Source organism: Neofelis nebulosa, chromosome 5 (assembly GCF_028018385.1).
Source record: "Neofelis nebulosa isolate mNeoNeb1 chromosome 5, mNeoNeb1.pri, whole genome shotgun sequence".
NCBI classification, from domain to species: Eukaryota; Metazoa; Chordata; class Mammalia; order Carnivora; family Felidae; genus Neofelis; species Neofelis nebulosa.
In genome coordinates this window covers 136,808,451-136,820,714 of record NC_080786.1, presented here as the reverse complement: position 1 = coordinate 136,820,714, position 12,264 = coordinate 136,808,451, and the positions used below count along the sequence as shown (strand labels likewise).

General features: G+C 34.9%; 1 protein-coding gene across 2 annotated transcripts in view; it reads right to left on the bottom strand.

Moving 5' to 3' along the window:
* NCAM2 (neural cell adhesion molecule 2) overlaps positions 1-12,264 on the bottom strand; it is a 529,034-nt gene that overhangs the window by 5,912 nt on the left and 510,858 nt on the right. For both annotated transcript variants that reach the window (XM_058731784.1, XM_058731785.1), the window contains one exon: positions 9,548-9,752. In XM_058731784.1, coding sequence (XP_058587767.1) covers positions 9,548-9,752 — 205 coding nt within the window. The remainder of the gene's footprint in view (positions 1-9,547; positions 9,753-12,264) is intronic.

Below are 12,264 nucleotides of genomic sequence, written 5' to 3'. Positions count from 1 at the left end.
ACATACACATCAAAATCCGAAGAGTGGATGTCAGTAAAAATAGAAGAAGATCTAGAACTCTATCGGCTAGTGTTAATAGTGAAGAATTCTTTATAAGTCTAAAATACAAATGCCTGGGAGAAATGGTGATTCAGACACGTTCAGCAACATTTTCCGAATAGGGGCTCGATGTAAACAAGACCTACATAATAGTAAAGATGATTAAAGAGTCCACCACCATTAAATTTTAGTCTTATGTTGTTCTGTTTGCTGGTGTTGTTATTCTTCGATTGATCCTTTTAAAAAATTCTTCATGAGTGGTGCCTGGATGGCTTGGTCCCTTAATCATCCAACTCTTGGTTTCGGCTCAGGTCATGATTCCACATTTCTTGGGTTTGAGGCCCGCATCAGGCTCTGTACTGACACCTGGAGCCTGCTCAAGATTCTCCCTCTCTCCCTCTCTCTCTACCCTCCACCACTGGAGCATGCTCTCTCTCCTTCTCTCAAAATATTAATTAAACTTTACTAAAAATTAAAAAATAAAAAAATTCTTCATGGTACCAATGCTTTTGATGACACAGAGGATGATACTCTGAAAAAATGTGGTCATTGATGATTCTGAGCAAAAAAGTGATTCGAAAGGCTGGCTTTTATTTTTAATTATATTAACAATAGGTGAAGATATATGGGTTTCGATGAAATAGAAAAGAGTGAATTTGACTTTAATTATATCTTCCTTATTGAAAATACTATGTAAACAAACAACTTCAAACTAGAAATAAAATAAACACTACTAAAAGGAAATTAAATAGCAATGAGAAATGGTGAGTTGTCTTAAAAATCCTTATTTTTGTTTATATATATATATTCTTTTCTTGAGAGAGAGAGAGAGAGAGAAAGAGAGAGAGAGAGAGAGAGAGAGAGAGAGAGAGAGAGAAAGAGAGAGAAAGCACCAGTGGGGGAGGGACAGAGAGAGAGGGAGACAGAGGCTCGGAAGCAGGCTCCAGGATCTGAGCTGTCAGCAAAGAGACCAATGAGGGGCTCAAACCCACAAGTTGCAAGATCATGACCTGAGTGAAGTCAGACACTTAACCGACTGAGCCACCCAGGTGCCCTCTTATTTTTATTTTAATGATCTTTAAAATGTTTAACTAGCTAGCCTATTCATGTAACATAGAATTCTACAAAAGGATAGAGAGAGAAAAGTATACCTCCCCACCATTCCTTGTTTACCGGATATTTAGTTCCCTATCAAAGAGACAATCACTGTTACGTTTTTATTTTTTTTTATTTATTTTTATTTTTTTTTAACGTTTATTTATTTTTGAGACAGAGAGAGACAGAGCATGAACAGGGGAGGAGCAGAGAGAGAAGGAGACACAGAATCTGAAACAGGCTCCAGGCTCTGAGCTGTCAACACAGAGCCCGACGCGGGGCTTGAACTCATAGACCATGAGATCATGACCTGAACCAAAGTCGGACGCTTAACCGACCAAGCCACCCAGGCGCCCCACACTGTTACGTTTTTAAATATTGCTTTCCAGAGACATCCCTTCTATACATATACTAGCATATATGCGTAAAAAAGCAGGTAGTTATTTTCACACAAATGGTACATAAGAATTGAATACAATTTGCCTTTTCTTTTTTTTTTTTCTTTTTAGAGAGAAAGAGCAAGTGGTGGAGAGGGGCAGAGTGAGAGACAATCTTAAGCAGGCTCCACACTGAGCGCAGAGTCCAATGTGGGGCTTGATCCTATGACCCTGGGATCACGATCTGAGCCAAAATCAAGAGTTGGCCGCTCAACCGACTGAGCCACCTACGTGCCCCTAATTTTGCCTTTTTGTTTAGTGTGACACTAGACATTAGTGTGAGCTTATAAAAGAACAGTTTGAGTTGCCTCTTTCTTTTTCATAGTGCATATTATGCCAATGTGTATATGCACCACCATATATTTGGCCAGTGTCCAACTGACTGACATTTAGGTTATTTCCAATATTTTCTATTACAATAAATACTGCAAGGAGTATAAAGTGCATCTTTTACTTAACCTTAGGTGAAAATATCTGAAGCACACATAACTTACATGAGTCTAATTCCTATCGTATATAAATTATTTTTAATTTGACTTGAAGTGATACCAGAATGATGACTTATATTTACTGTAGAATTATAAAAAGTGGCAAGGCAATATTTTGTTTGAATTGGCATAAAAGTATATGCCACAATTTATAGACAATTTCACAATGTATAGACTGATAAAAAATGAATACACTCCAGCCATGTGTCTAGAACTGATTATTAAGCAGAAAATGACAAGTACAGCAGAGTAGTTAAGACATGTTCCCTGGAGCCAAACTGATAGCTCTAACTCACTGCACAAGCTTTTCCGTGTCCTGTTGTTTGTACAGTAAAACGGAGACACCAAACTAATTTCTTCGGAGTGTTTAAAATGGGGCCTATATGCAGCACTTAATTAATAACCGTCTTCATTATCCTGGGAGAGCAAGTAGGATTTATGTTGGGAATACATTACTAACACTTGTAACTTCAACAGATTAAAGGAAAACAAAATGAAAATATCTCCAAGCACAAGCACATCAAGAAAGAAATATTTTATAAAAATTCATCAGTTCTTGAATAAAAATGAAAAGATTCATATAACTAATAGAATCATAAGCAAAACCCAAATTTTGGGATACACTGGGAAAAATACTTGCAACAAATACAACATCAAATACAAATCAAAAAATTATATAATTAAAAAATAATTGAGAGGTGCCTGGGTGGCTCAGTCAATTAAGCACCCTCTCTTGATTTTGGCTGAGGTTGTGATCTCCTTGTTCGAGGGTTCAGGCCCAGTGTTGGGCTCTGCATTGAGAATGTGGAGCCTGTTTGGGATTCCAGGTCTCCCCCTCTCTGTCTACCCCTCCCTCCTCCTCTCGCTCTCTTAAAATAAATAAATAAATACACTTAAAAATTTTTTTAGGTAAAAGTTAAATCACTCCGTGAAAAAATAAACGACTCCATGAAAATGTGTAAAGAACATGAATAACAAATTCCCATAAGAAATAAGTTGACCAAAGCAAAATTAAGTAAGCTCAGCTTAACTTGGATCAGAAAAAAAAATGCATATTTTAAATGGTATCTTTCACTTATATTGACAAAAATAAAAAATTGATAATATTTAATATTTGAGAAGCTGTAGAGAAATATATATTATTTCAATATATATTATTTATCTCAATATATAAATATATATTATTTATATATAGATTATATATCTCAAAATATATATTACTTATCTCAATAAAAATCAAGAGTACGAATTGGTATAGACTTTTGTGGGTAGTTTGCCAATATTTTTCAGTTTTGATCTACATCCCATATCTAGGAGTTAGTGTACATTTACAAGATTTATGTGAAAGTTAACCTCAAAACAGTATATTATACTTCAATATGATAAAATATTGAAAGTTTCATGTAAATTGCTGCGAAAGAAAAGTGGGTAAATGCATTATGGTATCTGATACTATGGAATATTACCTATAAATAAAAAGAATGAATCAGGAAATTTACATGCTGAAAAAGGTACATTATTGAAGCTGCATTGCTATGTGAGGAAACTGCAATAATAGATATACACATAAACATATGAATGTGTACATATCAGTGTGTGTATATAAGTCAGATGTAATTTTTACCTTTACTTCCTATAGATACAGTATTTATTTCCTCCAGCTTCTTTGAGGATTTTTTCTTTATCTTTCAATTTCTGTAGTTTGAAAATTATATGACTAGGTACAGTTTTGTTTTGTTTTGTTTTGTTTTGTTTTGTTTTGTTTGGGGTATTTGCCCTCCTTGATGTTCTCTGAGCTTCCTGCACCTGCAGTTTCATGCCATGTATTAATTTGGAGACGTTCTCAGTCATTAATGTTTCAGATATTTCTGTTCCTTCCTCTTCTGGTATTCCTATTATACATATGTTTCACCATTTGTAGTTGTCCCATAGTTCTTAGATTTTTTTTTCAGTCTTTCTTCCGTTCTGTTTTGGTGTTTTGTTTTGTTTTGTTTTGTTTTGTTTTGTTTTTGGTATTTTCTATTAAGATCTTCTCAAAGCTCAGAGATTCTTTTTTCAGCCATGTCTAGTCTACTAATCTATTCCTCATTTCTATTAGAATGTTTTTGATCTCTGGCATATTTTTTTGGATTATTTTTTAGAAATTCCATCTTTCTACTTGCATGGCCCATCTCTTCTTTCATGCTGTCCTATAGTGCTCTCACCATATTAATCATATATTTCAAAACAAGTGTTTGTCTGATAATTCCGACATCCCTGCTTTCTCTGAATCTGGCCTGATGCTAGCTCGCCTCTTCAAAAATGATTTTTGCTTCGAGTTTTTTCTTGATACTGGGACATGATGTACTACTCAGAAGAAACTGCTAAACACAGGTCTCCACTAATGTGATGGTAAAGTGGGATGTGGAGAGGGGGCATTCAATCATCCTGTCTTTATGTCTCTGTCATTTAGTAAGTCTGTACCCCTGGGCTGACCTTCACAATGACTTCTTGGATTTCCCCCCCACCCCCCCATTAAGAGGGTCAGGATGGTAGAAGTGAACTGAGTTAGGTATTTCTCTTTTCTCATGTGGCAAAAAAGGGGATGGATTTGGGTATTTCTCTTTCTGCCCATTGAGAAGCCATTTCCACACATACAGTCTCTCTCTATCTCTGTCTCTGTCTCTGTCTGTCTCTTTCTCTCTCACACACACACATACACACAGGCGCTCACACACACACACTTTGGCTAGTTCTTTTACAACCTGCTCAGGTATTTCTGACCAGGAAAATTCTTTCTGTTTTTTTTTTTTTCTTACATAGCATATATAACAGAAATTATTTCCTCATTTATTTGATTGTTTCTTCATTGAAATGTGTTTCCCAGCAGAGTTAAAAGCTAGATGATGGAAGCGACTAGTTTGCTTTTCCTCACAGTTGCATCTCTGGGCCTTTGAATAGTGCCTGATTATGTAGGTATTGAATAAATATTTATTAGTATAAATTAATGCTTGGGTAAACAAGAGTAGAAGTAGTGTTTGATAAAATAAAAATCATTCACCATTTTACTAGATAAATAATGAGAATGAAAGATAAATGTAAGTTTAATTTAAATTTATAAGAGGCGAACAAAGGAATATTCTAGAACTTTACATGAATGTCATTCTGTATGACATTGACTTTAATTTTTCTTTTCTGCAACTTGATAATCTTTAAAAAAGAACACCCTGTGTAACTAACATATTTTGTAATACATCTGCACAGTCTTATAATTGTGATAACATAAAAGTGTTAGTCTAAGAATGCTTTGGATCACGTTTAGGGGTCAGTAGGGAGCCAATCCATCCAATCAGTTATATTCTATTTGTCATCATGATTTTGTATAATATTTATAATATTTAATAAAGTATTGACAGATTTGTACAACGAATTTTTGAATAGGCATTGAAAACTCTTTTCCCAAGGCAGAGGAAATGGTGATATTAAAAGTTATGATGGATAACAAGGATGGAATGAACCCTGTGTTTTCGTCTTCCCAAATCTTTAAGGTTAATTAAACTCAGCAGGATTTACAAACAGAAGTGTTGATGGAAAAAATACCAATTAATGGAGTGAAATAAAAATAAATACCAGAATTTGAATGTACCTCATTGTTTTGCACCCGGTCACCAATATTTCTCCAGTTAATTAAGATAAAAACATGATTTCTCTCTTTCTTTCACTCTAAAGCCAAATCAGTCAATAGTAGTTGACTCTATCTCAGCTACATCTAAATTCTGTACATTTTAATATGCCTGTAGTACTACGACCTTGGTCCAAAAGACTAATTTTGTATGTGTGGTATTCCAAGACCCTCCCACTCAGTCTTTCCGGTTCTAAATCTTTCCTCTGCACCACCAACCTTTGAGTAATTCATTCTTCACAAGTAAAGTAATCTTTAAAAACTTTCAGGAGCTTTCTATTAAAAGAAATAACAATGTTCCTTACTTTGACTGAAGATTTAATATTTTGGTACCTAGATAATTCTCCAGCCTGACATTCGCACCAGACCCTCTTGGCCTCACACCACTCATGTTCATTTGGCCTTTAACATTGTAAGATTATTCCTGTTTCAACGACTTTTGTATTAATTGTTCCACCTTCTAGAATGTTCCCTTCCCCTGCAAGACCTTTCATGACCCTATCTGTAGTCACTCCTTTTTGCCACTCCTTTTTTCTTTCTTGTTTTTTTTTTTTTTTTTTTTTTAGTGCTTAGTGCTTATTTTTAGTGCTTATTATTACTAGACACTTTCTTTTTTAGTTAGTACTTATTATCTGTCTTGGTAAATCAGAACAAGAGTTTCATGTGAATACAAATCGTATTTGCTTTGGTCACCATTTTATTGCTAGGTTGTACAGAAGTGCCTGTTACCTTGTATTTATCCAGTACATATTTGCTCAATGGGTCACCAAAAACGAAGATGTATAAAATTCAGCTTTGACTTATGTGTGTGTGTATACATGTGTGATATGTATATATGTATAATTATGTTATATAGTACATTGTTTTCTCAATATGTGAAAAATAAACTAAAGTTTGGTATATATTTATTTAGTTAATAAGACAATGTAGAAGCACAGCAAGGTAGAAAAATATGTTCTAATAAGGAAAGTGAGAGATACTGGATAGTGAATAGATCCCACTATGTTTACTCTGACATACATTAATATCCCATTCAAGTCTGAAGTAGAGCCTGATTTCTGTTTGTCCTTTGTTGTGTTCTGTTTCCAACAAGTAAGCAGGTGGCATTTTGATTGTGAAATGAATCTAATGTTTTTGAAATGAAAATGTAAGCTATCTAATTTAGCATCCCATGAAGGGAAAATATCCCTTAAAAGGTATCCATAAGAAATGGTCATAGACAAATTGTTTAGTAGGATTGAAACAGGTGTGGAGAAAAAAAGCAAAAACAATGCAGCCATGCAGAGTGGATTCTCCTATATTGCTAAGCCTAGAAATTAATGCATGATCATACTTGCCTAAATGTATGCATAGAAAAACAAATAGAAATAATTCAACTTTAATTTTTTTAATGTTTATTTATTTTTGAGAGAAAGAGAGAGATAGAGCGCAAGCAGGGTAAGGACAAACAGAGAGAGAGAGAGACGCCGAATCAGAAGCAGGCTCCATGCTCCAAACTGTCAGCACAGAGCCTGGTGGGGGGCTTGAACTCACAAACTGTGAGATCATGGCCTGAGTCGAAGTTGGGCACTTAACCAACTAAGCCACCCAGGTACCCCAGAAATAACTCAACTTTAAAAAGAAATGAATTACTGAAAAATGTAACACCATGAATGAATCCTAAAATGTGATGCTGAATGAAAGAAGCCAGACACATTAGAGTAAATATTACAGGAATCCATTTATATCAAGTTCTATAACAGCTAAAAATTATTTATGGTGAAAACATCAGAATAGTAATTGCCTGGGCAGGGGTGGGGTAGTATGTGCTGTTTGGGTAAAAGCACGAGAGAAAAAAAAATTTAAGTTTATTTATTTTGAGAGACAGAGAGGAAGTGAGCTAGCAAGTGTGAGTGAGTGGGGGAGGGGCAAAGAGAAAGAGAGAGAATCCCAAGCAGGTTCCATGCTGTCAGTGCAGAGCCCCACATGGAACTCCATCTTACAAACTAAGAGATTATGACCTGGGCCGAAATCAAGAGTCAGACACTTAATCAACTAAGCCACCCAGCGGTCCCAGAAATTTTGAGGATGATGCTAAGTTTCTGAAATTGATAAGTCTTGAGTTATACAGATATAAACATTTGTTAAAATTCATTAAGGGAACATTTTGTGCATTTTGTGTTATGCAAATTTTACATAAAATCGGTATGCAATGATAGGCAAGTTGCATTGTGTAAGAGCTAAGTGTACTGATGCATTCTGAAAGGCAAAAAGAAAATAATGGATAAAGGATCGAAAAATACATAATAAGAGAAATATAACAAAATATTTCTGTAGAACCCAAGTGGTTGCTAAATGGGTGTTTGCTATAAAATTCTTTCACCTCTTTTGTCTGTTTAAAAATATTCAAATGAGGGGCGCCTGGGTGGCGCAGTCGGTTAAGCGTCCGAATTCAGCCAGGTCACGATCTCGCGGTCCGTGAGTTCGAGCCCCGCGTCAGGCTCTGGGCTGATGGCTCGGAGCCTGGGGCCTGTTTCCGACTCTGTGTCTCCCTCTCTCTCTGCCCCTCCCCCGTTCATGCTCTGTCTCTCTCTGTCCCAAAAATAAAAAAAAAAAAAAAAAAAAAAATGTAAAAAAAAAAAAAAAAAAAAAAAAAATTCAAATGAATTATTAGAAAACCACATACAGAAAAACTGTAAGTTTAAAAAGTAAAGCAAATGTTAATTCTTAAGAATGCTTATTTTTGATTGCTGGGTTTAATATACACACATATGTATACGTATACAAATACACCTATATCTACACATAAACACTGTGTGTTTATATGTGAGTGTGCCTGCTTTCCAACTTTTTATTTTTAATTTTCTTTTTATTTTTGAGAGAGAGAGAAAGTGCCTGAGCGGGGAGGTCCCAGAGAGAGAGAAACAGAGGATCCAAAGCGGGCTCCGGGCTGACAGCAGAGAGCCCAATGTGGGATTTGAACTCAAGAACCCATGAGGTCATGACCTGGACCAAAGCTGGGTTCTTAACCAACTGAGCCATCCAGGTGGCCCTCTCCAATGTCTTTTTTCACTGAGCCTTTTGTACTTTTTAAATTAGATACAAAGCTATTAAAAGACACACAAAACAAAACAAAACAAAAGTATTAAAATCTCTTAGTTGCTCTTTTACATGACAAAAGAGGCTTATATTCAGGAGTACAGTCATGTATTCAGTTGTATTCAAAGGAGTCTACAGTATTCAGCTCTGTGTATTTTCGTGGAATTTATATTCTGTCTAATTGTTTGAGATGCCTCAGAGAGCTCCAAATTCTAACATATAATCATCTTTTGATCAAAACTTGAGAGTAAATTCACAATCTGCAATAATGTATTGCATGGCACATAGAATATTTCTATACAGACAATCTGGAAACCTCTACGGAGTCACTTCATACACTTGTAGGAATTGTCATAATTTATGATTTTACTCAGTTTAACCACGTTTTTGCTGTTGATGTCCTTCTTTTATTCAACATAAACTGAAAAATGGTGGAAGAAATCACAAATGCATTTATACCATTATGTATCTTTCTATCCATAGTTATTTATTTTTTCTATCTGTATTTAAATCATCTATTTTTTTGTGTGGACCCCATTTAAAAAAATTTTTAATAGTCTGTTTTCAAAAGCACTTGGCTCTATAACATGTCATATTGAAGGTCGTTTAAGATCAGAAAGCAGACACTACCGTGCCCAACAGTCTTATGGTCAAGCTCTTCACTTGGAAAACAAAGTCACTGAATGAAGTATTCAAGCTCAATTGTAGCATTTGTGTAATGGAATTCGGTGCAAATGTCTGATACTCACAGGTATGCTGCTTTTCCTTCTTCGAGTTCTTTACTCTTCCCACTGGAGCCACTTTTCTTCCCGCACATTCTCCTCGTGATGCACATCAATAACCCGCATTGTCGGATGAAGAAACAGCTGACGTCTGTTACCACCAGGATTAGCAAGAGTGCCGCAACTCCCAGGCCGATGACTGCTCCAAGCCCAAGACCATTAAAAAGTGTATCTTAAAAAAAAAAAAACAAAAACAAAACTTTTACTAAGCTCCAAATCAGAAAAGTTTAGACAGTTATGTTGAAAATTAATCATAACCAAAGAGACAGGAAAAAGTGATAGTCACTGGCAGGTTTCAATTTCATAATTGTTGGGAACCATTCTCCGGCGTTCAAACAATATTTTAAGCAACTGACATGTTAATGACTTGAAATATTTTTTCAAACTTAATTTAGGTTAAAAAAAAAAACAAACCTCTCAAGTAACTCTTCTTTCCAATGTACTTTTTGATTTCCTCAGAGGAAGATAATGAATTTTATCACATCCCTAACTGTAAGAGAGGGTTAAATAAATGTTCTATATGGAATTATTTTAGTTTTAAGTCTTAAACTTGCAAATTCTGTGTGCTCAAAGCACTTTGTTTTGACAGAGAATACATTTTAAAATATCTGTATGTGAATACTTTGAAAATCATCATCTTAGAATAAATGGCTTACTTGTATTTTTTCAGTTAATATTTTAACAAATCATATTAGATTAGAGGCAACATTTTACAGAGCTATTGTACTTATGACTTTTCTGGAATATAACATGGGAAGGTAGGGGAAGACGGGAGTCATTTTTCCTTGGCATGTGGTTGCAGGAATTCCTGAATGTCGTACAGAGTCCATGAAAAAGGTGATGGGGACTAGGATGAAATATGCTGACAGAGTAGAAATAGCAAGGAGAGCAGTGGTGGTGACAATGAATCAAGTGTTTCATGCCTGTAGTTGAATATGAGGGTAGACTACACAGTTATAACCGTATTGGGACACAAATAAGCACAATGGAAACAGATTAAACTGGTCATACTGTGTGTTACCTGGAGGGAAAATAAGATTGTCACAAGACAATTTTAGAGACTTATTCAAAATGAATCAGCACAATTATGTTAGCATTTGCTTACATAACATTATAAAATTACAATGATCTGTTTTAATGATAAAACACATTTACTCCTCAGTAGCATAATGACATGTCAAATATGTGAGTGGTGTGGAATGCGAATAACGCACAGGGACAGACTTGGTTTTGTGAAAACCACTTTGGAAAAAAATACACATGTAAAACAAAGGTTTTCTAAGTTATAGTTTTAAAAATTAGGTTGTAATATTTTAATAATGACTTAAAGAAGTTTTATTCTAACGGAATCACTATGATTGTTCTTATTTTGAATCAAGTTGGTACTGAATTATGGTACACCTGTCTGAATCCTGGTTTATTTTTCTGCAGAATGACTGAGTCTCACAACTACATGTATTTAATCTTTTTTTTTTCCTTCAGGGAATACACGTTATGTAAAAAGTTAATTCTGTTTATGACTTGATTCTTGACACTTTCCCCAGGCGACTGTGCAGTTCACCAGTGCTAGAATATGTAGGTACTTTTAAGCATCTCCATGAAGTCGCAGATGAGAATTCCTTAAGTATTGAATCAGCAAATTGCACCTCTCATGCCCAACAAAAGTATAATTTTTATCATAGTTCTTTTATTTCTGATAAAGAGAAACAGTAACAAACACATAATTGTGTTGGAGGAAGGATAATTTTTCCATGCCATTTTCAGAATCTTCTTCACCCACCAAATTTTAACACTACGTAGGTAGTGATGGTTTAGGAAAACTGAGCTAGCTAACTAAGATCCAGAGAAATTAGTAGTTTCCACAGAACTATTCTCTTATTACATGAAACCACTTTGAGGAAAAACTAAAGGGAGCAAAGCATTTTTCAACCAAGGGAAATTCGTGTTTTTGTTTTTGTTTTTCCCGCAAAGTTCCAATATGAACATGGAGAGTGAGATTCTAAATATTATTTATCAATTTTTGAAAATAGGGCTATATGCAAGATTTTTAAAAAAAATAGTGTCTCATGCTATAAAAATAATATATTAAGCAAACTATGCTTTCTTGAAACATATGAAAACAATAATGAAAAATGAAACAATGAAAAACTCATGTTACACATTTTCTTCTATTATCCATTTTCAAATGTAAATGATTCTTACCTGAAATGTACAGTTAGAGTATAATAAAGACAATTCACCTATGAACTTTTTTGATTACATATAAAGACAATTTTTTTTCAAAATCCGTAGGAGTTCATTTTGCTATGCTTTATATGATTCATCAACCAAAGCTCAGAAAAGATGAGTTGAAAAATAACGTGTCTGATTGGGCATGAGCCCCTATGAATATATTGGCTCAAGGTCACTCTTTTTCCACTTTAGTTAGGTTCCTCTCACGTACAGAAAGGCTCTAGGCAATAAATCCCACAGAACAATGATGATCTATCTACTAAATTTTCATTTACCTTTTTTAGGTATGAAAAGACTGGCTTTTTCACTCCAATGCACTAAACCTGGGGTCCATCACATAAGGCTGTACATCCCTGGGTGAGGCAGCTAACTTCTCTGAGGCTGAGATGCCACTTTATTCAAATGAGGACGGTTACGGAAACAGCAGTAATCACAAACTAGGTCTCGGGGTT